Raw genomic sequence first — 26,338 nt, 5'->3', positions numbered from 1 at the left:
TTGTGTTCCTAGAAACAAGAGAATTATTTTCAAACGAGATAATGTTTATTTCATGTTACAATTAAGCATGAGATTTTTCTAACAATCACATAAAACCTTCTAAGGGAAAATCTGAACTTTCTGTAACAAACTACAGCCATTTGGAAGCTGTTTTGTGGTTTGTATGATACATTTAAACACGTTCTTCCATTGCTGCTTCTCAGCTCATGGCTGAGAACAACAGCATTAATTTATTTTTGTCATTGATTCCATTATGAGATTCATCTCAGTAACGAGATTCCCTTCAAGGGAAGACTATTCTTATTTTGCTACTATTTTTTTTTTTTTCATGGAGACAACACAGTTGTTCTGGCTGATTCCAGAGAAACTGTGAGGTTTCAGAAAGCAATCAAGCCCATATTTTCAGCTGTTAATGAAATGACGCTCCTCTGACTTTTCGAGTTTGAAGATTTCATTCTATGTGCGTTTGATAACTAGAGTTTTCTGAGTAAAAGCCTTCCCAAGGGTTTGACCATAGAAATGCCACCTTGGAGGTCACTATCAGGCCTTTTTTGCTGTCTTTGCTGGGTGAATGTTGCTTGGGAAAGGGTGTTTTCCAGTGTGTAACAAGTTATGTGTTCGACAGGGTCCAGTGGGTCCAAGGGGTCCTCAGGGTCTCCAAGGAAAACAAGTAAGTGCTTCACCTCATGGGATTTGGGATAATTGGCTAGAGGTGAAGGAAAAGCTCATAGTAATGGGTGTGTGTTCATCTCTGGGGCGATGTCCATCTTCAGTGACACGTGGCTGAATACATCTTCATCTAGAAGTGAATTTAAACAAGCTGCTGTCAAGAGCTCTGCTCCAGATGTACTCCATACACAGGAATTAGCTCAAAAAGAATGATTTATTAGACCTTTAACAAGGTTTTAACCCAGCACGTGTTTTTTAATGAGGGAACAGTGATGAAAATGGTGATTGTTCTGTACAGCTTCAGTGTTTTTAGTATCCAGCTTTCACTCATATTGAAATGTGAACTCGTTCTGAATTAGAATCCAGTCTGTCCCCCGGGCTGTGATTTTCCTGGTCATGGATTTTAATTGATATCCTTATAATTCCTTTTGGACTTTGTATTAATCTTTGGTTAATTTTAGGGTGGTGCTGGCCCCACAGGCCCACCTGGCGAACCTGGGGATCCAGGACCTATGGTAAGACCGATAAATGCAAACATTTCTGCAAAAAAATTGCCAATATGTTATTCATTTTTGTTTCAGAACAGAACTTTTCTTATGTTGTTTCAGCTATTAAGTAACTTTAGTGGAGTTGTATTGTTCAAAGCAAGGACCAACGACATTATAAATGATCATTCTTACTTTTCCAGCAGAGACCTGAGGATGGTTAAGCACTGGTGAAACCATACCTGGTGGTGTAACTTACACAAAGGGTGATGAGAATGTTTATTTTTTGAGGGAACAAAATGATTCAAAAAGGCAAGAGCCAGAGATTTCCAGCAACAGTAACTGATTTTTAAAGTATTTTTTTTTTTCTCTTAAAGAGTCTATCCTATATTTTCATATAATATAATGCAGGTTTTTTAGGGCAGGACGGTTAGAAAGAGCACCACAAAGTTAAGCAAATGTGCTTAGGCATAAAATTTGTCCTTTGTCCATATGTTTTCATAAAAGCAGACTTTGAAATGAAGCAAATAGGTATTTTAGTGATGGCTAAATTGACTTCTCAAGAAATATATTTATGTCTTAGGGACCAGTAGGTTCTCGAGGACCAGAGGGACCTCCAGGCAAACCTGGTGAAGATGTAAGTTTGTTGCTCTTTGTATCTTTTTAATTTTTAATAAAACAAACATTGGCATCTGTGAGACAGTGACTAACCAGCAGATGTGCCTGTTGTAACTGCTGTTATCTGTTTGCTTTTCTTTGTAATCAGACTCCTCATCAAGTGCAGTGTCACAACTGGGAATTTTGGCCATGGTACCTAAGGCCTGAGCACCAGCTCTTTGTTATTTCTTGCCTCAGTCAGTTCTTGACTGTGATGTCTTTCCTGAAATCAAATGTGATAATATATCATGAGGGAGCAATTCTCTTCCCTTTTGGGATCACATGATGAGTTAGAAGAACTGTGATGGTAGCATGTACGTGTGTCTGGACAATGAGATTTTAGTGTTTAATTTCTTAAAACTTTTGATAGTTTGTTATATTCGTAACAGATTTTATTACTCTTATCCATGTATGTACGCATATATGTAAAATGGGTGGTTTATACATGTTACATAAACGTATATGTACTGCACAACAGCAGACTAAGAGCTTGCCAGTAGGTGTGTATTATTTGTTTGCAAAGCACACTAAATCTGTCTGAACTGTAATTTATAGCTTGGAAATTCGTTAAAAATTGCAGATGCTAGATATTTTAGTATAAAAATTACCATAGCTTGTGTACCAGCTACCTTCCCATTTAACTGTATGTTACAACCCCCCCCAGAAAGGGGAGGGTAACCCAGGTTCTTATTAATAAATCCCTTGGGGTAGATTAGAGCAAAATGACATTGAATAATTGCTGTTTGAAAACTTATATATGTAGGGTTTATTTTAGAATAATTTTGTTTCAAAGGTAAACAGGTATGTTGCCATTTTGGGTGTTATCATCTCTATCTCTCATCTACAGCAATGTGGCATAAAGAGAACCTTTAGGGGAAATGCATAAGGGAGAGAAAGGAAAGACAGTATAAGGGTAAGGGAGAGCAAGGGAAAGAAAAACTGAGAGTGGAAAGATGTATATAGTCACTGCCCACGGGGTCCAGAGATGACACTTGGTAGTTGCAGTCGGTGAGTTGAAGTGGTGCCCTTGATCCGTTGGGGATGGGGGAGGGAAACCCACAAACTCAAGGAAGTTGTGAGTTATTATATCCATGGATGCTGTCCCAGACCATGCCTTGAGCCTCCAAGGTCTCCTGAGCCTGCGCAGAGTTCCCGTGAAGGGCACGGGGAAAGGGTTTTTCCTGCCTTTCAGGATTGGCAGGGGGCTTTGATGGGCCAACAGCCGCCACTTCCCAGCCTGCAAAAGTCCCCTGGTGATCCTAGAATGCTTAAATCATTAACCGTTTCAGTCTCTGACACTGTACAAGGAGTTTACAGTTAACTCTCAGCGTGGGGAAACCGAATCTTGATGCTGCTCTAGGACCTTCCTCCATTTCCAGAGTACGTCTGGGCATCTTTAATTGCATTTGTGAGGCACTTTGCCTTCTCTCTGTCCAGAAAATATTTTTCTGAAGCCTTTCATATTCCTGCAGGCTGGTGTCCTGGATGTATTTGAACTGATTGATGCATATAAAGGAACGATTGGTTGTGACTGGAGGACTTTGAATAATCTTCAAAACGTGCTTGCTTGGTTCTGCCATATTTTCTTTCCCATTGCAGTACACAGAAAACAGTCACCATCCTAGAATGGAATTATACACGTTTTAAAATATTTGAGCAGAAGGAAAGTAACAAGCTGCAATGGAGATAGTTTTAGATTGCTGTTCCAGTGGGAAAATAAAGCAATGTGGTGCTGGGTGAAGATTGCCTCATTAATTCCCAGGAAAATTATGTGGCAGCGCCATCTTGTGATGCTGGGATGCATTGTGGGATGCTCAGTCTTCGGTTCCCCTAATTCTTGGTTAAAAACCTTTCTTAAGTTAATATGTCTAATACACAACTGCTGGACATGTGTGTGGTTGATTTTAAAAGAAGATGATTGAATGTCTTCATTTATTTGAATGGAAGAATGTTAAGAGAAGTTAATTTTCCCATTTTTTCCTAATTTAATGTGTTGTTTCTTTTTTTTTTTCCCTTAGGGTGAACCTGGTAGACCAGGACAAGCCGGTGAGCCTGGATTTCCAGGATCTCCAGTAAGAGCATGATTATTTACACTTTAGAAAAAACAATCGTATTTAGAAAAATAATCATGTGTCATCATATGATATTGATCACTTATCACGTGATACTGATGGTTCATCAGTGCAAAGCTCTGCCACTCATACTTGTGTTAGCTCACTCTTAGGCTCCAGTCAGTGTTTGTTGAACTGTTGTTATCTGAGAGTGTGAAGGTGTTCATGTAATTTCTGTTATAAATCCCTGTGACCAATATTCTAACACAAGCACCTAACTCCCCTCCATGAGTCTTCCCTGAGAAACTGGGGAGGAAACTAAGTCCAAGATAACTTCAGTTTAATTGCTAAATGTGTGTTAGTAATGGTTGTTTATCATGGTGAACTTTTCCAAAAGAACATATGCAGTGTGCAGCTCTGAGTTTATATTTATTTTAAATAGCTCTGAGTTTTGATCTCTGCTTAATTAATGTTTCTCCATATTAAGACTCAAAAGTTCATTTGCCACTCATTTTGTTTCGTTACTTCTGTTGAAATTTGAGGCTTGATCATACCCTGATATAAATGATAAAGCTTTTAATATTAGTAAAAACGTGCATAATTCTGAGACAGTCCAACTTCAAGGCTGTGTCGTGTGCGACCTGCTCAAATTCCCTGCCTCACTATGCTACGTCACCAAGGTGAAGGGGTGTTAGGAGTATTCATATTACCTGCACCCTCATCCCTGTTAGCACCATTATTGGTGGGCTCATATGCAGAAATCAGGATTTTATTTGTTTGTTTGTTTGTTTTTCCTACTTAGGGGCCTCGAGGCTTTCCTGGTGCTCCTGGTCTCCCAGGTCTCAAGGGTCACCGGGTAAGAGACAGGTTTTCCTACTGCTTATAGATGATATTTCCAGGCAGTTTTACTATAAAGATACTAAAGATTATTTTTTTTTTGTATTTGTGTGGAATTTGACTACACTACAGGCGAGCCAGCTGTAGCAGAATTACTGACATTTGAGAGGAAGAGGGCCTTGCAGAAAACCAACGCTATTCCCCTTTAAACTGACCTCTGTGTTACATTCTCTAGTGCTTTCTTCACTCTATTTTCAAATGTTCTGGGAATCTGGAAGGAGCTTGCATGAGCCCTGCCAAGCTTAAGGAGGCGCAAACCTGACAGTTCTCTCTCTTTGTTGGCAAGTCTTGCGTTAGGGTGGGGAACTTGAGAGGTGGATATGTTTGCAATATGGAGTGACTACAAATTACCAGGTTTTCTGGCCAGAATTTTACTTTGGGGAGGAATAAGTAGGTTTCCTGTGGCTCAGAGCCTCCTCCTTGTTGTTTTAGGATTTTTTTTTAAAAAACCGTTCTTGTTTTAAAAAGGAAACCAAATTCAAGGAAATGTACCTTGTACAACTGGTTTCCATTTAGGAAATGTTTAAAAACTTTATTCCATCTGGTTTTTTTTCTTCCTTATTTTTTCCTTTCTTACTCTTACCACCTCAGATCCATTCTTAACACTTTAGTATCGAGTTACTTTAACAATAATAGTAGGAATGCTCTCTGTATGTACATATATGAATGCAATTTCTCCATATTTTTATAATTTACAGGGATTGAAAGGACTTGACGGTCCAAAAGGTGAAATTGGAGCAGCTGGAGCAAAGGTATTTTCATGGCCCAAAAAACTAAATGGTTAAGCATGTTTTATATGACCACGAAAGAGGGTAGATATTCCGAACACAGCTTTGCACACACTCCTGTCAGTGATATTCATGCAGAGAGGAGTCGTCCATATTTACTGTGTGTTTGATACGTATAAACTGCTATACAGTGACATGTCTGGGCTTTATGCTGAGAGTCCCAGTTTCAACTGGGGCTCAGTTTTAGGCCTGTAAGGTGCCACTGGGTGAATTGACCGCGGTCCATCTGTGACACGTATCTGTGACACTGAACACAACAAAGTCTCTTAAGGAGGAGCCCGTGCATATGTTGCAACTTTCCAGCTGGGCAGTTCGTGTTTCTTGTTGGCTTTGTGACCAAGTTGAGAGGGAAAACACAGTTTTCTAACACTTTTTTTAATACAATAAAATAGAGCAATGCATAAGTAAAACCTGACTCTTCTCTTTTGAATTACTGTACTACAGACTGACTTAAATGAAACAGGCATTGGAGTGGAGAGGGAGGATATATTTCATCCAACTGACTATTTTTCACCTAACAAGTTTACTCTATTACAATTTTTGACCCCCACTGGCGCTGCAGCACCCTTACAACTTCAGCTTAAAGCAGTGGTAACACAGGATAGCCACCTGGAGTCAGCCCTTTGAAGATAGGTTAAAAGTTGTATTAAAAGAACATAGAACACTTTTTTCAAGCTTTTCCGCATTAATTAGTGCTGATGCTGAAACATTTTTTGGCCTGGCATAGGTAATAATTGAATGTGGGGCAGAACTATTCCTTTAGATTAAAAACATAGTAAATGAAGTGAACCTTCCAAAATATGAATTTAAATGTGTAATTAGTAGTTAAGGAGAGTTTGTGTAAGAAAAAATTTCTTTCCTGACATTGCCCACGACTTTTGGTGGAGGCAGCAACAGCAGAAGACTTGGTAGGAGCAGGTAGGTGGTGTGGGCAGGTAGCTGGAACACATAGGAGTTAAATCTGCTTCATTATTTCACTGAGAACATGTAAACATGGCACTTCCCATCAGCGTGGGAAACAGTGCTCTTGCCCTGTGTGATGCACACAGGTGACTGTGCAAACCTGCCTCTGAGCTCCAACAGAAGCACATAGGACAGGGATGAGATGTAACTCCACTTTGCTTTCACCCATTTCTCTAATTGCGTAATTTCATTTCCATTTCTAGGGAGAGTCTGGACCAACTGGTGCCATGGGAGCAACGGGTCCTCTGGTGAGTGTCATGTGCACTGGGTATTGCAGAAGTGATTGTAAATACTGTTGCCAGTAGGAATTTCTTGGTTTTGATATCTGTATTTGAGGTCATGGGGGCTGAACTTTCTCTTAATTAAGGCTTCATTTTCTATTACACTCACAGTAAGTTTGGTCCACTGTAAGCTGTTATTCTTCTCCGTTCAAAGATGTAGGGTGATAATGATAAATCAGAAGGCTCAGCAGAAACATGAATGTAGGTGTGGGGGTTGTTTGCCTACTCATGTAAGTGTAGGGTGATTAGTTTTTTATTTTTATATATTGATGTTTCATATGGAGCGATTTCAATATCAGAAAAACTGGGTTAGGTTGCTCCGAGGTAAAAGTGGAGTAATTTAGTCAGAAATGAACTAGCTAAGGAAATCATGGATGGAGGATTTTGGATATTACAGTAAGGATAAGCATACAAGGCATGAAAGTGAAATGGAGAAACTTTTTCTCAGAGTAGTTTTCATTCAGATGCGGTTTTAGAAAACTGAGTAGGTGTGAGATGCCGAAGATTGACTCTCAGCAGTTCTTCTGGAAGTACAGCACCTTTCTGATATTAGATAATGGCATCTCTCTGGGAGCACTATGTTGTATCATGTAGGATGCAATCTCCCCGAAGTGGGATCTAATTTGCGAATGAGAAGTAGTGAAAGAAATTGCTTTATTGTTACTGGTGAGTATATACAGAATTTATTCAGATGTGTTTAGAACTGGAAATACTGTTGGAACAGAAGAAGAAAAATTACTGTTTAATAAATTTCCACTGGTCAAGCCTGTGAGGCTGTAAGGATTAATGTGAGATCCTACTTCTTTCCTGCTATAGCACAAGACAAGCTATACCTGCGGGGGTAAAAAAAAAGAATAACTTGATTCTTTAACTGTTGTTTCCATCATCCATCCTTATCACTCTTGTAGTCTCAGTGAAACTAATCATGTTCATGTTAAAAGTAAATAAAGAAGATTGAGCAGAAAACCACTGGAGAGTGATGCAGTGCAAAGGAAAAGTCAAGTATGTTTAGAAAAATCCCCAAAAAACAAAGGAAAAAAAAAATCCAAAAGAGGTGGTGGCAAGTGTTCTCTCCATTATGGGGGGGAATCTCAAGTGAACTATGCTCTGCCCTTCTTATTATTCTGCCATGGTGGCCTCCTAAATAATGCACTTCTTGTTCTCTCTTCAAGGGACCTAGAGGAATGCCAGGGGAAAGAGGTCGAATTGGACCACAGGGTGCCCCTGTAAGTAGGATCTTCCTTCTCCATCCTAGTAATTCCTCCCTTGTTTTACTTAAATCCCTGACCCTGAAAGTGTTCATTCATGTGACTTGCCAGTCACTTGTATGGCGAGTTCTGCTGTAGCCTAAGAGTGTTAGGGCTGAGTGGGTTTGTGAGGTGAGACCTTTACCATAAATTTTAAAAGTTAGAAACAGTTTTTAAAAGGAGAATGGTAGCTGTATGGTAACTTCTCATACCAGAGCTGCCCATGAGGCCAAGTATCTTCACAACACTTTTTTCTGTGATACAGAAAAAATTTTGTTTCTGTGGAATTTCTCATGAGAGGCTATTTTCACCAAAAATTACTGAACTGGAAATAATATGTATTGATTTTTGTCTGCATAAAAGTTTAAAACAAAAGTTTAGATGCAGTCTTTCAATTAAGATTTCAAATTTAGATGAAGTCATACAATTTAATTCCAGATAATAAAGGTGTCTTCTTAAAAAATATTTTGATTTTCATCTAAAAGGATTAGCCTTGACATGAGATCATACTTGAGTAGGAGTTTCATCTTGTTGCTTTTACATCCAATGTCAAGTATTTTTTTTCTGGCATTTCTCCTTATGACTTTTATATGCTCCATGTATGTTATATGCCCCATACAATGACACTCTGAAAATATTGTCCTTTCTGAAAATAGAGAAATCTATTAATTAGAAGGGGAACGTAATTTCTTCCAGAGGTTTTTGACAGTGTTTGGAGGAATGTGCAATCCAGCACTTTTATCAATTTACTATGTGTGGCTTTTATCACAAATGCCAACAATAATAATTTTTAAAAAAGTAGAGTTCTTATAAATACTCTCTGTTTTATATTTTCCTAACTAGGGCGGGCGTGGCCAGCATGGTATGCCTGGGAAGCCAGGGCCAATGGTAAGTTTTTTTTCTCAATCACCTGTTTCTTCTCTAAATTTCCACTTGCCTTTTGACACTACAAAATAAAAAACCATGTTGGCAGTTGCTGGTATCAGTAAAGTGCACCTGGAATTAATTACCTGTGAGTGATTCCTAATTCTACTTATTTTTGTTTTGGTGCTGACTTCTGAGAAATTATACTCCGCAGTTTACTTCCTCTAAAGGCTTTTATTTGGAGAGGAGTAGACTGTAACATCCTCTGGGAAAGGTGATGCTTTGCTGCTCTTATGGAGTCCACACTGTCGGGAGGAAACTGTCTTAAACATCTGCACTGCGCTGTAAATCAGTTTATAATTGCGTATTATCTTCCTTCGAGTACAAAGCTGTTATTAATTTTCTGTTGCTTTTGCACATGAGAGCTTGTGATGATTTTGTACTGCTGGTGCAAGGCCAGCCTCCACTTAAAAAATATTGCATACCTTTATGTTTACTTTTTTTTAGGATGTGGTTGACAGTTTCTGCCTGTTGATGGAGTCAGCCTGAACCTTTAGCTCTTTGTGATGTTTTGCAAACAAAACAACAAACCAAACACAATGTCTAACAACCAGACACCCCAAAATCATTGCATCAAAAAAAACCCCCAAACCCCTAAAATGCACCTGACCACAGTAAAAATTTCATTCTTTATTTGCTAATGATTAAAACCTGAGAAAAATTCAGTTACCTATGTCATTGGAATGAGCAGACTATTTTATTAAAAGCTTCATTAAGAAATAATTAGCTTTAATAGAAGCTCAAAAAATGAGTGTAAGTTCCTAAAAGCTGCAAAACTCAGTTATTTAGTTTATCACGAAAGATGTTAAAGTTGTTAGAAGAAACTTTCAAACAATGAAAAGATTTTTGCAGAATCTAAAACAAATGATAAAGTTTAAAAAAGCTGGGTCCCAAGCTAGGGAATTTTACATGAAGCTTGAAATTTTTCTTTGGCATAAAATATGAGCTCAACTTCACTGGACGTGATAACTGGTTGGCTAATATTTTTGGAAAATCCCATGAAGTGTCACAAGGGAATTACTGGTCCTTGATGCATGTGGTTCTCATTGGAGGAAGCGTTAATGAAATGTGTTGTTTTTTGGGTCAGTGCAGTGGTACACTGTAATTCTGGAATTCTTCCTGCAACAGGAGAGAGATTTGGCAGATATTTATTTGTGATCCAATAAACTGGGACATAGGTTTACAAAAATCTACTTAGTGAGTTGTTATATCAGTTCTGTAGAAATCCAGTGCAAGGTCACGGCAGAAATGCTCGTAATAATGCTGAGTGGGACAGACTGTTCTGATTAAGTTTGTCAGGAGAGCTTTATTGCACAGAATATTTTTCACAGTATGAATCATATTTTACAAAAAGGCAGAAAGTCAGGAAAAGACAGAGGAATCATGTGGGAAGAGTGTTGTAGTGAGTGTTTACAACCACCTTGTGCCGCCACTCTGAGACTTTATAGTACAGTAGAAAGTTCATCTGTTGAAAGTCCTGTTCAGCACAGGAGGCATTATGGAAATGGAACCAATCCACAAATTTAAGGCCCTTAATTGGCAGTCTTCCTGTATAGCAGAATGAGTTTTGCATCATACCATGCAGGTATTTTCAATTGTATACACTTGAAGTTTGTTTTCTAGTGAGTTTAGTCAGTCTGCCACGTAATGCCTGCCCAAACTTCATGTCCTCACAATCACAGGAGGTGTGACTCTGTTACTCTGCAGTGCAACAAACCAAGAATTTGCCTCTGTAGCCAGAAATAGTGTAGCAACATCAGTACTGTGGCTGAAGCTGTCAGACCTTCTGAGAGCATTGACTGTCTCAAGATATTCTGTTATTTGAGGAGAGCTATACAGGTTTGGGGAGCTGAAGGTGTACCTCTGCAAACACTCGTGCTTCATGGTGTGGCAGAACTCAGCCTTTTCTCCACTTCCTTTTCCAGAAACACCTGCCTATCTTTAAACAAAGATTCAAGCAGTAAATTGTCTCTGCTCTACATCTTTGTCTCTCTTGAGAATTTAGTAAAAAATCTGTGTTTTACAGCTTGCAAATGAACTTGTCTGTGAATCTGGGAATCTTAATTCCCATAATTGCTAACTGTGTGTGTTGCAATTTGGGCATTAATAGCTGAATCAAGAACTTTTCTTTGCTGAAGTCAGTAAATATATTATTAAAATACTGCACCACAGGTCCGTAAAATGCGTGTGTATCACTTAAAAAAAGATATTTATAGTTATTTTTATAAAAGTTTTATGACTAAAACCCACATGTAATCCTAGAACCATATTTACCCAGTGATTTAGGAACTAGTCTGTGGGATATAAACTGCCAAATTACAGCTTTGTGTGTCTGTCTTTTATAGGGCCCACTTGGCATAACTGGTTCTCCAGGTTTTCCCGGTATTCCTGGTCTGAAGGTAAAAAAATAAATTGAAAGTATCTTTTTAAAATGTCTAATAACACATAATTAAAAATGTATACTAGACTGCACAGAGTTCAGATTGACATGTGTACAAGTCCCCAGGAGTCACTGTGAAACCAGTGTTAGTCAAGACCTTCAGAAAGAAGATGAAAACCCAAAGCCAAATGAAGCAATTGCAATTCACCACCCTTAGGACACTTTGCTTTCACTTTTCCTTGTGTTAAGGGGTGATTATAAGATCAATGTCATGCTGTTCCTCAGGAATCTTGTCCCATTCATTCAAAGCATAACAAGATGTGTTACAAGTGAGGTTGCGAGCACTGGTCTCAGTCAGTGTGGAAGCAGTACCTTCTAGTGCTGAAACCTCTAGTTTTGGCCAGGAACACTTTTTGAGATGACCTCAAATGCCTGAACCCCAAGAGAGATGTGCTGCAGTTCATCACAATAGAGCAAATTATGTTTGCTGCCTTTCGTGGCTCAGTGTGATTGGGCAGGAATGGAAAACTTGCACTGGCTGCAGCACTGCCTTTGTGGCACTTCCTTCACTTGCTTTTCAAGAAAGTGCTCAGTTTTTTTTTCTTAGCATTGAGGCAATGTCTTCAAAGAGAGAAAAGACAACTCATACGGCTTCCTTATACTTCTTATACTTGCCCTCCACCCAGTTGCTCCTTTTTTTTTCCTTTACGCTCCTAAAACACGATAGGAAAATGTTATACAAGAAGAAACTCTCAATCAGTTAGATAGCCAAGATCAGCAGATGTTTTGTGTTGTTTTGAAGCTGGCAGCGCTGATGAAACTGTGTTTTGGAAACAAATCTTAAGAAGAGTGTTAACATAATTGTAGAGTCAAAGAACAGCAGGTTGGAAGGGGAGCTCGAGGATCATCTGGTCCAAGCTTGCTTTGCAAAAGCACAGTCTAGACAAAAGATGGGTGTACAGTTAAAGGATAGACCTTTTAGTGCATGTCATAAGTGGTTTTGATATGGTAAGCACTATCTTACATAAGTAAATGTTTGGAGAAGCTGCCACATGATGAATCGATTACAGCTTTTGAAAAGGAGAAGCTTGGCTTCAAGTTTGATCATCAGATGATGTCAAATTGGAGTAGCTGCTTTGAACTCCTAAAAGGTAAGCAGAATATACAATGAAGAGGTGGACTTTAGTTCTGAAGATGTGATATTAACAGCCATCAGCTCCAAAAAGCTAATTTCCTATATAAAGATAAAATTCAAAGAAGATGCTAGGAAGAATTTTTTTTTTTTTTTTGTTTGAGCACCCAGTCTAATCTTACAGGGGTTTTATGCTTAATATAGTACTGAAACAGTGAGTTCATCTGCACTGTGCAAAAAATAATCACCCAACCAACCCCAGATATGTTGTTCTGTCTAAATCTTAAGCCTTGCTGCTAATGAAGGCAAAAAAAAAAGCTCTTGTAAAATTACAGACACATACTGGGATTTTAGAGAGACATGTCTGTCCCTTGATCTGATTTGGGCTCCTGGATAGTACTACTTGCACATAGAAAGCTTCCTTGTCTTGTAAACATTGAGGAAAAAAATCCTGTTTATGCTTTTAAAGTTCACATTCACATAGAAGTAATAGAAGCAAAATTAGGTAAGCAAAATTTAAGGGTAATAAACTAATTCAAAACATGAATTATTTCTCTGTTATAAACTCAGTATGTCTCCTTAATTACTTTATAGTGCTGCTTTTTAGGGCAAAATAATGTTGTTATTTTGTCATGTGAAATCTTAGGGTGAAGCAGGTCCAACAGGTCCTCGTGGTCCTGAAGGTCCTCAAGGACAAAGAGGTGAAACAGGTCCACAGGGCCCAGCTGGATCACAAGGTCTTCCTGTAAGTACATTAAATTGAGTTCCTCAGTGCTCAGCTTGTGCACGTTATCTGTTTATAGGGGTTTTTAGTACCCCACTTGAGCACCACCGAGTTTTGCTCAAATTACTTTCTTTTTTTTTTTTTTTTTTTTTTACCAGGGGAAAAAAAAGGTCTCATTCATTTGTTTTGTGCTTACTTTACTGATAATAACTTTTTATTATTTAATTACAACAAGAAGGAAAACTGAAAGTTATGCAACTTGATTCAGTATCAGTCCTAGAAGTACTTTAAACTCAAGTTTAAACATAAGACCTTCAACATTAAAAATCACATTTACTTGCATACTTTATTACCCATTTTAGCGTAAGTAGATCATATGTTGCTGTATTTATTCAATAGTCCTTCTTGTCTGGTCTTCTAAAGTGGATAAAATAACTACCTTCTGCATTTGCTATTGATACCCTCCTCATTAAAATGGTTCTTAATGATTGGTACATTATCTTTAGGGTACTGAAGGCACAGATGGCTCCCCAGGTGCGAAGGGCCCTACTGTAAGTATTCATGTTTCCTGCTGAAGAAATTGTGTCAGTTAATTTATTTTATTTCCTTATTTTTATTGTGTTTCCTTACTGTTGTTTCTGTTTGCAGGGATCTCCAGGCACTGGAGGACCCCCTGGTTTATCAGGCCCACCCGGCTCCCCAGGACCACAGGGCAGCACTGGCCCCCCTGGTATCAGAGGCCAGCCGGTAAGGATGGCCTTGTCTCCGTGGGAATCCCAGTGTCTGACACGTGTGTCACTCTGGGAAACTAAAAGCAGGGATCAGCAGGACTTCCTTTAAATAAATTAATAATGAGTGTGCTGAGACTCGGATTTCGTGGATCTTCTGTGTGTCCAAAATACTGTTGTTGCCTTCTTAAAAGTCTGAGAAAGAACTGTGTCTGTATAAACCCAGACAAAGAGATTTATTTACTTTTTGTCTTTATAATGTCATAATAAACAAGCATGGTAAGGGGAAAGACAAATCATTATAAGCATCCTGTTATATTGCCTATAACTGGTAACTAAGCTAGGAAAGGTTCCTCTGTTTCACAGTATAATACAAACTGGCCAGGTGATTTATGCAGACTTTAAACCTTATCAGTGCTACTCATGTGTTTGTTTCCAGGGAGACCCCGGTGTCCCGGGTTTCAAGGGAGAGGCAGGACCCAAAGGTGAACCTGTAAGTCTCCACGTGCTTCGTAAGATGAAAAGGAATCACAAAGGCTTTGTATGAATGTTTCAAGTAGATCCTTAGATTTTTAAAGACATTTCTAACTGCTCATAATCATGAGAGTAACCATCGTGGAAGACAAAGCACAGTGACCCTTGGTGTAGAGTGTGCTAACAATGAATGGTGAAGTGGGTTCTTGGGTGTTATAAATCACCCACCCAACATAGGCCTGACAGGACTCAGGGACAGAAAAACCCCTTAGTGCAACTATTGAGGTTTCTGTAGCAGGCAGAATGAGAGCCTGGTAGTTTCTTCATCTCATATGAAATGGATCCATATGATTCTGGACACTTAAGAGCTCACAGGTCTGTGTGCTAATCATAATCATTTTAAACTTACATTTAATACTTATGAAGTTTTGCATATATTAGATATAGTTTATTTAGACAGAAAATAATATAAATAGTTGCATGTTCACAGTATGAATAGCTGTTTAGCCCACAGTTAATATTTGTGAAAAGTTACTTGAAAACATGGCTAATTCCATGCTGCAAGCATGTGACTTTTGGGACAAAACTGACTCTACAGAGTTTAAGTTGATTTGACTTGTCAAACAATCTTCAGTTTTCCTTTCTCACTAGTTAAATGATCATGTAATAAGTGACAAAAATGCACAGGTGAAGTAATGGTTTCCTTACCACTGTCTTCTCTACTAGAGTCTCACTGAGTTTTGAATTCTTTGCAGCTTTTCCAAATACAAACTATCATGGGTGACTGTAAGAAGCACTGTACAGCCCAACTGCAATTTATTAGCTTATAAACATTGTGAAAGAGAAAAGCAGATGCTGAAAAGCTCCATTTTTTAACTGAATCAAAACCTAATTCTTTATTTTCTCCTTTATTTGGAAAAATGTTTATGGTGTTTAGAAGACAGTCTGTTTCAATATGCTTGAGAAGTGGTAAGCTTAACAATGATTTTTTTAAAAAAAATATTTTACTTTCACTAGGGCCCACAAGGTCCCCAAGGTCCCATTGGCCCCATTGGCGAAGAAGGGAAGAGAGGTCCTCGAGGAGATCCAGGGTCAGTAGGTCCACCAGGCCCTGTTGGAGAAAGGGTAAGCAATCCAAAGGAATAATGCCTTGAGAGATGCACTGCTAAGCTGAAAAACCTCTTCACCTAACTATGGATGTTCTTACAGCTTTTGTTGTGGGTATAGTGAAACTTTTTTTTCCTAACAGAAGTTAATACTGTGCATTAGTTTCTTTTCACACTGGATATTTTCATGTGGGGATTCACTGCACAGGGATCAGCAGACCTTTTGCTTAACCCTGTGTAAGTGGTCATCTTGCTTCCAAGGAGCTGTTCAGTATGCATGAATGAGACATTGATATTTTTACCACTCCAAGTGGTAAAAAAAACCCCAAGACTAAGTACTGAAGTTAGAAAATTGTAAGGAACCCCCAAACCATAAATCTGGTCCTTTATTTGCAATAACTTACGCAGAAGTTAAGATAATCACCTCATATCTATTGCTTTTCCTAGGGTGCTCCTGGTAACCGCGGTTTTCCAGGTTCCGATGGCTTGCCTGGACCGAAGGTAAATGAAATTAAAGTGTCCGTCTTTTATTGGGTCATTTGTTAAATTTTCATACATGCAGATACATAAAAAGAAACTCTTCCATTAAAAATGTCTGCTTCTGGGCAAATAGGCAGATCCTCAGCATCACTGGAAAAACAATCAAAAAGGCCTCAGAAATGCCAAAAGGGGTCTGAGTGTTTTGAGAATAAAATTTTTTGGGAAAAGTCACTTTCAGTTCTCGTGATGTTCAGCTTTGCTTGCTTGTCCCTGACTTAAGGCTCCCTTGTGCTGAAATGTGCATAGATAAGAGACTTTGACCTGTTCTACTACTATATTTCTTAATGTATTGCTCTGTAGGAAGTAGCTGTTTGAAAAATTGCCTTTTCTTTGTGTATGGTGTAATTTTCCTCACACAAATGGGCTTATCTGTCTTTGGTTTTCCTAACCAAAGGAACACTAGCACTCCTCGGGAAGGGATTCACGTGGGTATTTGTCTGGTGCTTCTGTAAGTTCCCAATTTCTTGGTAAAAATAAAGGAATTCTAAAATTCTTATATAAATTTGCTTCAAGGGTGAGAGACAACTTTTAAGTAAAAAATTGGGAAAATAATAATAATAATAATAATAATAATAATAATAATGGTCTTGATAATTGGGAACTCTGTCTGCAAAAATAGGTCCTTCATGGAAGACACTGTTTTTACTTAACCTTCTCTTACTGTTGCTGCTCAGGCTGTTAACAAGTAGCCCATTGGTATCTTTCTAGGGTGCCCAAGGAGAGCGTGGTCCAGCAGGATCTTCTGGTCCTAAAGGAGGTCAGGGAGATCCTGGACGTCCTGGTGAACCCGGCCTTCCTGGTGCAAGGGTGAGGAACTAACAGCAACATGCTATAAACCATGGTACTCTGCATTTTCTAAAGGCAACAATGAATGTTATGGAATTAAGAAGCTCTCATACAAGGGCAGACTCATTTCTGTGAGGCTAAAGGCCAAAATACCTGTCTTTTTTCCCTGCTGATTTCGGGAAGCATAGCTTTTGTCTTTGAGAAGGGGGAAATAGCCCTGATTGAGAACAGCTAAACAGAAGGAAGTGTGCTTGTAAAGCACATAATTGCCACAGAGAACATGAATTAAAGGCCAACCTTCATTAAATTGGTGGTTGATAACTTACACAGTTGGGTGATGCATGTCATCTAGGGATTTGTTTACGGGAAAATTATATGAGAACAATTTGGAATACCAGAAAACGACATAAAGGGATAAAAAAAGAGATAAAAGGTAAGATGTGATATAGATCGCTGGGTTATGTTGGCAGAAATAAAAATGAGCCTGTGAGAAGCTCAAGAGGTGTAACAGCAAGAAAAGGGGGAATAGGAAAAGGGAAGAGTAGAGACAGTGAGGGATGAAGATGTAAAGTGAAGATAAGGATGGAAGACCTTTAACACAGGGAATTTTGTACTATGGTATTAACTGTTCATGTCTTTTGGATTTATTTACATTTATTTAATGTTCTGGAGTTATATGCCTAACCCTAACACCAATAGTATTCCCAATTTTAGGGTTTGACAGGAAATCCAGGTGTTCAAGGCCCTGAAGGAAAACTTGGCCCCTTGGTAAGTGTTACAGAAATTAGTTCTTTCAGTTAATGCTACAGTAATTCAGAGGTCCCACGTCATTGAATTTACTTCTATTAACATGAGTTTTCTTGATTTCTTAAGGCTCATCTTCTCTTTTAATTTTTTGCTTTAGATTCCTGACTTCAAAATTAGTTTTGTCTGTATAGCAGTGTCTGTTGTTCAGCAGCTGCTGCAACATTTTTAAGCCATTTATTGCTAAAATATTTTTCTAGCTGTCTCTTTAGGGACACAATAAAGTATTTGGTACATAATGACTCATTTATAATAATTGCATAGTATTTGGTTAAATCCAGCACTATGGCTAAAGCTATGTCTGCTCTAAAGACATTTTAGCTGATAAGTGGAGAACCAAAGCAGGTTAACATTATTTTCTTTCTATATGCAAACATTTTCTAGAGGTTAACAAATGCCTATGAATAAGTATATTTATAATTTATTTGTAAATAAATTTTATTTATTTATAACTTAATGTGGAAAATTCTTTCTCTCTTCAGGGTGCTCCTGGAGAAGACGGACGTCCGGGTCCAGCAGGTTCAATAGGAATCAGAGGTCAGCCAGGCAGCATGGGCCTTCCTGGGCCAAAGGGTGGTAGTGTGAGTATGGCAAGATCTGTTCAACTTGAAACATCTGCATATATTTTAATGGATGAAAAAAGTATCTAAGAATAGTCATTTTTATTCCTGCAATTTAGGGTGATCCTGGAAAACCTGGAGAAGCAGGCAATGCAGGTGTCCCAGGACAGAGAGTGAGTGTGGTTGTTATTTGCAATGATTACAGAAAAGGGTGCTTTCCTGTTATATAAATTCATTATACAAGATTTCTTCCTACGTCATTTTAATTTAGGGAGCCCCTGGTAAAGATGGTGAAGTTGGCCCTTCTGGTCCTGTTGGCCCTCCAGTAAGTCAGCTTTTACCACTCTGCCTGCCCATCGCTCCATCCATTCTTCACCCTTTTGGCTTCTGTTTTTTTCTATCTTCATGCCAGTTGTTGATTACAGATAAAAAAATCCCAAGAACATTTAAAAAACAAATTGTCCTAGAAAAATGGGAAGCTTTGTATTAAGTGTGTGTGTATATATATGTGTATATATATGAGTAGTCTAATTCCTTTTACTAACCATTACAACTAATAGTGCATGGAGCAAAATTTTCATAGTTCATTTTCCCAGCTTCCTTAGTTTTAACAGAACTGAGTTCTTTTCTGTGACCACAGAACTTTTGAGGGGGGAAGGATCTTAAGAAGAAATAACATCTTTTAGATGGGGCATATCCTGGCCTGGGATAAGTAAAAGTGTTGAAAACATATATATTCAGAGAGAAGAAAAATTGTGGATCCTGCCTATATTCCTCTACTGTTTACTTATTACTTTCTTTTGTGTAGGGCCTGGCAGGAGAAAGAGGAGAGCAAGGCCCTCCAGGTCCTACAGGATTTCAGGTATGTGCATTCATTTTTACTTTTATTTTTATTTTGTTAAGAAGAAAATAAACAGCCATGTCTTTATCGACTTAAATTGAAGAAATTCAATCAAGCGATATATGACAAGACACAACTTCAGAATTAAGGCAGTGATGTTCAGAATAATTAGTGATATTCACTCAACTGAACTGGCAAGGGCTTAAATGCCAGCTCTGTATCCCTTGAGAAAACTGCTGCTGTTATTCAGCTTTTATTTGGAGATTTTCCAAAGATGTTCCAAATGCAGAGCAAAGTGATTGTTTTGATAATGAAGTATTAATTAAGTCAATCTCTGTTAACAGAGACCTTTATTTTTAGGGCTGACAAGCACATGTCCTGCAAATGTTTTAGAGAAGGGCTGTCATCTCATTTAGGGGAGGGAGAATGCTTTGGTGCAATATTCGTAAAACTGTTTCCCTTGGGGGTCTCTTGTACTGAGTGTGCTAGTACATTCATAGTCGTGGTGTCTTACATAAATTTCTATCATGTTTGTGAGCATTTTTACTTTTTTCACAGGGCTTACCTGGGCCACCAGGTCCTCCAGGTGAGGGAGGAAAGCCAGGTGATCAGGTAATTTATGTGTAACGTATAATTAAAAAGAATTTACTTCATAAAGTAATTTTACATTTTCTTCTCTTTGTAATTTAATTTCCCCCTCTCTATTTCAAAATATATACTGATGTAGTTTGCAAGCTGTCCAAGAACTGCTTTTGGATAAAATAATAGCTAGAATCTGACCATATTCTTGGACTAAGTTGGACTATCACCTCTTGTCATTGATAGATAATATTTAGAATTAGCCATCCACATTCACAGGACTTTGGAAATGAAAATGTTCATCTCTGATTTCCATAACTGTAAGGTTATGAATAGTGATTTCTTTCTAATAGTGAGTTCTGTTCCGCTTAGGGTGTACCTGGAGATCCTGGAGCTGTTGGTCCATTGGGCCCGAGGGTAAGTGTTTTCTTTCAGAGTTTAAATATTCATAACAGTTCTCTGAGGTTGCAAGTTGATATATAACATGGACTTTAACAGCTAAAGTGACTATTTGAATTTTTCCCCCACCAACAAAATGGTTGTAAATGTAGATATCTTTAAAGATAATTTCTGTAAAACCTACCCCCTTTAACGATTTTGTAGCTCCTGAAGTGGTGTTGAGTACCAGCTGCTAAATGATTTGATTTACAGCTGTGAAATGACAGTTTTTAGTTTGCTGACAAACATGCTATTTCCCCCGCCTTTAACAGCAAAAGCATTTTATTTGATCAATTCTCCTAGAATTTGTTCACGGGCTCTGCAGTTCTGCACTTATGATGCATTTAGCATTTTGTCTACCAAGACTGTACCCTGACTTCTAAATAAGTAATAATTTTCTATTTTGTAGGGAGAACGTGGCAATCCAGGGGAAAGGGGAGAACCGGGGGCATCAGGACTCCAGGGTGAGAAGGGCATGGCTGGAGGTCACGGTCCCGATGGTCCAAAGGTAAACTGAATGGAGATTTGCATTGCTGGAGTGATGCAATATATAATTCTGCTCATTTGCATGAACATAAAAGAGAGGGCTTTTTTTACTATAAATATGAAAGGTCTTTTCTTTGTATAAGGGTTCCAGGAGGACAGAGAAGTTATTCCAGTTATAACAATATTAATAACTTTCAACATACTTAAGTGCTGAGAGAGAGCATTTTGTATTAATTCATATAGGCCTGAAGTTTAAAATGGTTTTTGTGTTTCTCAGCAGAACGGGACAAAGCCATTTCTGTACTACAGACAACCTTCTAGCAATGTTTTAAGAGCCATGTCAGCTTGTGCAAAGACACTTGGCGAGGCCGAGCATTTTAAAAACAATGCTGAAAGCTGCGTGCCTGCCTTTCATCTGCCATCGATGTGATTAGGCCTAGGAAGGTCACCCCAAGTAGGGAGTGCCTTTAGTAATGTGGGACATGTGATAGGCATGAACTGTGAGAAACAAAGGAAAAATAAAGCACCTTTGCCCCTGGTAACTTCTACCTGTACCTACTTTGTGTACTAAACCTATGTGGCATCGAGGTCAAGGCAGAAACATGCTCGGGCTTCTTTTTTTGACTGTTTTCATCCCCAGTATGCACTGAATAAATACTTTGGAAGGACTGTGGTGTCACAACTGAACTTCCTGAGTAACACAACGGGGAAAGAAAAGTATTTGGATGTGAACAAAGTCCAAATTTCAGATGAAATTATAACTGAAAATTATACCCCAGAGACTTCAGCGCAGGCACGGCGTGTTCTGCAGCCAAGATACAAAGATACTTCTTAGTTGAATAGACAACAACTTGTTCTTTTTGTGCTTCAGGGGAGCCCAGGCCCTAGTGGGACACCTGGTGATCCGGGCCCACCAGGTCTTCAGGGCATGCCTGGAGAAAGAGGGATTGCTGGAACGCCCGGCCCCAAGGGTGATAGAGTAAGTCTCTCTGCTTCTGTTCTCCTGAGTAGAATCACCTGTCTCTTGGCACTGCAGTTATTCCAGGGTATGGACTATTCAACACTCAGTGTCACAACTGAACCTTTCTGGGTATTTTCTGTAGGGTGGCGTAGGCGAGAAAGGTGCTGAAGGTACAGCTGGTAACGACGGGGCAAGAGTAAGTAAATCTGCCACTCTTCTCAGACCCTACTCTTCACACCCTGGATTGTTTACTGTGCTAAGGGGGTCTCAGCTTGTGGAGTTAAACACCAAGCTTAGCAATACCATGGATTTGTAGTCATTGTCATTACCCCAACTTCTGAGATGGTTTTGGGACATCTGTGTTCCAAGATCCTGTTTTGTATCATCAATAATGAGAGTTAGGGTGTCAATGGAAAGGATTCTCAGTCGTTTTGGGCTTTGGCTCAGCTGACTATAGTAAGAAATATGAAAAAAAAAGAACAGGCAGAGATCAATAGGGGAAAAACAGACCTTCCAGCTCTGACTCCTGGACTAAGGCAGATGCCTCCCTGTTGTCTGGATTGAGTTGCCCACAGTCAGTCCTGAGTTTCACATGTGAAAATTCCTGTAAACATACTAAGCTCCACATGGGCAGTAAGTCACAGGCCTTATACATAAACACTGCATAAAGGAGAAGATGAAGTTAGATGAGAAGAAAGAGAGAACGAAGGAAAGCAAGTCTTTTAAGAGGAGTTTGGTCATTGGGAGAGGAAATGCAAGTCAATTTTAGACAAAGGAGTTAAAACAAGTTTTCAGAGATAAAGAAGAATTCAAATGAATGAAAAAGCATATGGGAATAGTAACATCTGAAAAGTTTCAAAGTAACTGTTTTGGAGCATCATTTCTCTAACTTTCTTTCATCTTAATTTGTTCGAAAGGGTCTCCCTGGTCCAATAGGCCCAATGGGTCCAGCAGGTCCCACTGGTGAAAAGGTAAACAGATTTTTATTCCATTCTCTACTGAAGTTCCTTAATATTATCAGACTTTATTAGCACTTTTGCTACTCAACAAATAAGTTACTTGGGAAATAATAACCTTTAATTTTATTTAAAGGGTGAACCAGGTCCTCGAGGTCTAGTTGGTCCTCCTGGCTCTCGTGGAAACCCTGTGAGTAAACATACTTTGGTTTTGCCTGGCATAAGTTAATATCTAACGCTGATCCAAACTCCAGGCCTTATTCTCATTTGCTGATATATTTTCCTCTTTTTCCTTCCCTTTCTTTGTAGCCAGATTTGTAGTTCTGGCTTGTAACTGTGCACTTGCAAAACTATTACTAGATTTTGATCCTCTCTCCTATACTTGTTTCTGGGAAAACTTTACAGAGTTAAACTCACATCACTCCTGAAAGTATGCCACTACTTTTAGTTGTTTAAATGTTTTTAAAAGCATGCCCATACCAGATACCACTGTACATATACAAATATTTAGATGGACAAAGTGCAGAGGTAATTCTTAGTTCATCTAGTTATGTAACTTGTCATCTTCCATCTATTAGTGATTCTGAGTATTTTAAGGGTTGACTTCAATCAGGGAATTAGAGGCTCAGCCCTTCTAGATCCTTCATACTGCTTGCAATTGATTGTGTCCCTGTCATAAATCAGAACAGTCTTATTTCCAGGATAAATTGGAACAGCTTCCAGCCCTCTAGGGAGTACTGGAGTTGGCAGCCTTCAGCTCCTTCTTTTCCAAACAAATGTTGTGGGGAAAGCTCAGCTGAAGCAGCTCATAGCCCATTCTGACCATGTAGAGGTCTTTGAACTACTGGTTTTTTTTCCCCAGTGTGGTGGGAGTGGCAGGTTGCATGAAGTGCGTGCTCTTTGGCTAATCATGCTGTCTCTGGAAAGGGTGGCTTGGGAGCAGAATTTCTCCTACTTCTGCTTTAGTGCTTGTTCATTCCTTCCATTTTTAAGTTCTGAAAGCTGCATATAGTCTTGACCATACGGTGGATTTTAACGTCATAGTTAACATCCTTTTTTTTATGATTGAAAGATCATTTGATTCTGATTAATAGAGCAAAAGTATAATCACATGACAATAAATAGTTAACATCCTTTCTTATATCTTTAATTGTAAATTATACTGTATATAGAAAGGAAAGTTGTTAAATACAATTATTCTAATTTTTTTTCACCAGGGTTCCCGAGGAGAAAATGGCCCAACTGGTGCTGTTGGTTTTGCTGGCCCTCCGGTATGTGTTTTGGAACGCTAATGAGTTTCCTTTGCTCATGCTTTGACACAGCTCATTTCCTTCATTATGAATAATATTGCAGTGCTCTGGAATGTGAGACACATTTTTGCTGCAAAAAGGGTTGTTCCTTTTTCCCGTCAGCATATCGAGTGAAGAAAAGGGCCAGTAAATGCCCTAGACGGATGAAAAGTGGTTTTCTTTATAAGGTTATGTAATTGCTCACCAGATCTCGTATTTTCAATAATATGCAATGTTGCTCCTTTGAGATTAAAATGAGGCAAGTTGAAAAGTGTCATCAACTGAAGGCAGCAAAGATCTGCGCCATGAGTAGTGGAGGCTGGAATGAGTTGATGGACCAGATGGAAGGGAATACTCTAAACTTTCCCACAGCCTAAGTATCGTGTTTCAGACCTTTCACAAAAAGTCAGGCACCTGCTTCCCTCGGTGGGAAAAAAAAAAGGCCAGAAAAGACAATTTTGTTTAGTCCTTTTTGATTTTAAGTATGTAGTAGTTGCTGAGGAAAACAGAAAATCTAAAGAAAAGGGAAATGTAAGCTGGAGAAGAAAAATATTGACTTGACAGAATGTTCAGAAAGTCTCATGTATGATCTAAAGACTGCTAAACTGTTACAGCTCCCTTGATCTGAACTGTTAAGCAAATGCAGTGTTTTCTGGGTCAATTTGTTCCCTTGGTATTTTTTCCTTATAGAAAGTCCCTACAAAACAACTTTGTTAGGGTGGACAGATTTTGTATTATCTAACCTGATTTCTCTTCTAAATATTATTTCTTATAGGGCCCTGATGGTCAGCCAGGTGTAAAAGGTGAACCTGGGGAACCTGGACAGAAAGGAGATGCTGGATCTCCAGGACCCCAGGGTCTTGCTGGGTCTCATGGTCCACCAGTAAGTGTGAATAACATCATCACAGAACCAGTGGCGTGGGCTGATCTTGCTTGTTTAAAAAGTTCTGGGTGTTCACTTTCACACCTCTCTTTCTCCTCTCCTCTTAGGGTCCTCCAGGTGTTCCTGGTCTGAAAGGTGGTAGAGGAACTCAGGGTCCCCCTGTAAGTAGATTTTATTTGTTGTGATCTGACTGTAGATAACCTAATACTGAAATTTTATGTAATGTGTGTATTATTCCTCGTGTCAGTTTGTTTTTTCACAGCCTGCAAATATAACATTTGCTCACTAATTCAGGTGAGAACACTTGAGGTACCTAATGCTGTGTTTCTTTTGATAAATGTGGCATTAAAACTTTTTTTTATTAGGGTGCTACTGGATTCCCAGGATCTGCTGGAAGAGTTGGGCCTCCAGGACCTACTGTAAGTCAGTTGTTTTATTCCTAACAGATGTGTTGCATAAACTGGTCGTTAAGAACCTGAAGACTAAATAAAGCAGGAAAGGTGAAGCAGAGTTTATGGCCTGACACTATAGAAACAACAGCTAGTCAACACCGACTTCTGTGGCTGCATGTTTACATCATTAAGTATGTGTCCAATAGGTGCAAGGCTTTCCATTGTGTTAAGTAGACTTTGAGCTGATGACTTAATTGCTTACAGGAACAAAAAAACAACTTATATCTACCTCTACTTCTTACTTTCTTGTCCCTTCAGTGGTGACTGAAGTTAGAGTAAAGGAGGAGGCCTCTGCCGAGCTATCTCATTGGTGGAGTTACTCATAAGATCCATTAAAATAAATTCAAAACAAAACCACGATCACAACATTTTCAAAACCGGAATTAAAACAAAAATTTAGCTGTGGATCAACAAGCTGAGGATCCAGCTCCATGGAGACCTGTGTCATGCTTCATATGCCTTTTGATGTTTTAATGAGAGAAATAACTTGCAGTCATTGTAAGTTTCTCAAAAGGTGAAGTTTATGGAAAAGTTAGTATTCTTGTGAAGTTTTAAAAAAATATTTAAGGAATGAACAAAGGTCTGTTACAACAATTTGAACCATGTGAATGAAAAAATTGGCTATGGACTTTAGCTTGATGATGGTGGAAAAAATGGGCAAGAATGACTTTTCTAGCAATGGTTGTACACCTGAGGTGAAGAGAAAAAAGAGAAAAACAACCAAAAAAAAGTGTCTTTTAAAGGAGGGAGTTTGTAAATGAAAACTGGGGAGGCACAGGTGGAACTTGAACGTAGTTTGATGTTTATTTCATCTCATCTATCTGATCATAAAAGAGATGATAAGAATGAGCTTTTAGATCATTCAGATTTTCAGCCTTTCTCAGACTATATGTATTTATAGTTAATTAAAACACGGTCCTTAGAATTTTATTGTCCAGATCAGAAAAGGGTCCAACGTAACGAGGTGTTTTAATCTCCTTAGGGAGCCCCAGGGCCTGCTGGGCCTATTGGTGAGCCAGGAAAAGAAGGTCCCCCAGGTCTTCGCGGTGATCCCGGTTCTCACGGTCGTGTGGGAGATCGAGGACCCACTGGGCCTCCTGGTGGTCCTGGAGACAAGGGTGACCCAGGGGATGATGGGCAGCCGGTATGTCCTCCGAGTGTCACTAATTCTCCCTGAGCCAGCTCTGGTCTTGGTCTCACTGTTATTTATTACTGCTGACACGACAGTGATGTGTTTTTCTCCTTTCTGGATTTCAG

At 38.9% G+C, this 26,338-nt stretch overlaps 1 protein-coding gene across 1 annotated transcript in view; it reads left to right on the top strand.

Moving 5' to 3' along the window:
• The window catches only part of COL5A2 (collagen type V alpha 2 chain), a 100,851-nt gene that overhangs the window by 61,997 nt on the left and 12,516 nt on the right, over window positions 1-26,338 (top strand). The window contains exons 9-42 of the mRNA XM_017836871.1: window positions 626-670; window positions 1,131-1,184; window positions 1,738-1,791; window positions 3,830-3,883; window positions 4,665-4,718; window positions 5,458-5,511; window positions 6,714-6,758; window positions 7,964-8,017; window positions 8,882-8,926; window positions 11,308-11,361; window positions 13,121-13,219; window positions 13,705-13,749; window positions 13,847-13,945; window positions 14,366-14,419; window positions 15,418-15,525; window positions 15,954-16,007; window positions 16,755-16,853; window positions 17,547-17,600; window positions 18,119-18,217; window positions 18,316-18,369; window positions 18,468-18,521; window positions 19,005-19,058; window positions 19,596-19,649; window positions 19,989-20,033; window positions 20,464-20,562; window positions 21,412-21,519; window positions 21,644-21,697; window positions 22,419-22,472; window positions 22,594-22,647; window positions 23,675-23,728; window positions 24,522-24,629; window positions 24,737-24,790; window positions 24,995-25,048; window positions 26,064-26,225. Of these exons, the coding sequence (XP_017692360.1) occupies window positions 626-670; window positions 1,131-1,184; window positions 1,738-1,791; window positions 3,830-3,883; window positions 4,665-4,718; window positions 5,458-5,511; window positions 6,714-6,758; window positions 7,964-8,017; window positions 8,882-8,926; window positions 11,308-11,361; window positions 13,121-13,219; window positions 13,705-13,749; window positions 13,847-13,945; window positions 14,366-14,419; window positions 15,418-15,525; window positions 15,954-16,007; window positions 16,755-16,853; window positions 17,547-17,600; window positions 18,119-18,217; window positions 18,316-18,369; window positions 18,468-18,521; window positions 19,005-19,058; window positions 19,596-19,649; window positions 19,989-20,033; window positions 20,464-20,562; window positions 21,412-21,519; window positions 21,644-21,697; window positions 22,419-22,472; window positions 22,594-22,647; window positions 23,675-23,728; window positions 24,522-24,629; window positions 24,737-24,790; window positions 24,995-25,048; window positions 26,064-26,225 (2,286 nt within the window). The remainder of the gene's footprint in view (window positions 1-625; window positions 671-1,130; window positions 1,185-1,737; window positions 1,792-3,829; window positions 3,884-4,664; window positions 4,719-5,457; window positions 5,512-6,713; window positions 6,759-7,963; window positions 8,018-8,881; window positions 8,927-11,307; window positions 11,362-13,120; window positions 13,220-13,704; window positions 13,750-13,846; window positions 13,946-14,365; window positions 14,420-15,417; window positions 15,526-15,953; window positions 16,008-16,754; window positions 16,854-17,546; window positions 17,601-18,118; window positions 18,218-18,315; window positions 18,370-18,467; window positions 18,522-19,004; window positions 19,059-19,595; window positions 19,650-19,988; window positions 20,034-20,463; window positions 20,563-21,411; window positions 21,520-21,643; window positions 21,698-22,418; window positions 22,473-22,593; window positions 22,648-23,674; window positions 23,729-24,521; window positions 24,630-24,736; window positions 24,791-24,994; window positions 25,049-26,063; window positions 26,226-26,338) is intronic.

This window comes from Lepidothrix coronata, unplaced genomic scaffold (genome assembly GCF_001604755.1).
Source record: "Lepidothrix coronata isolate B3197 unplaced genomic scaffold, Lepidothrix_coronata-1.0 Scaffold286, whole genome shotgun sequence".
Lineage (NCBI taxonomy): Eukaryota > Metazoa > Chordata > Aves > Passeriformes > Pipridae > Lepidothrix > Lepidothrix coronata.
This window is presented reverse-complemented; position numbering and strand designations above follow the sequence as displayed.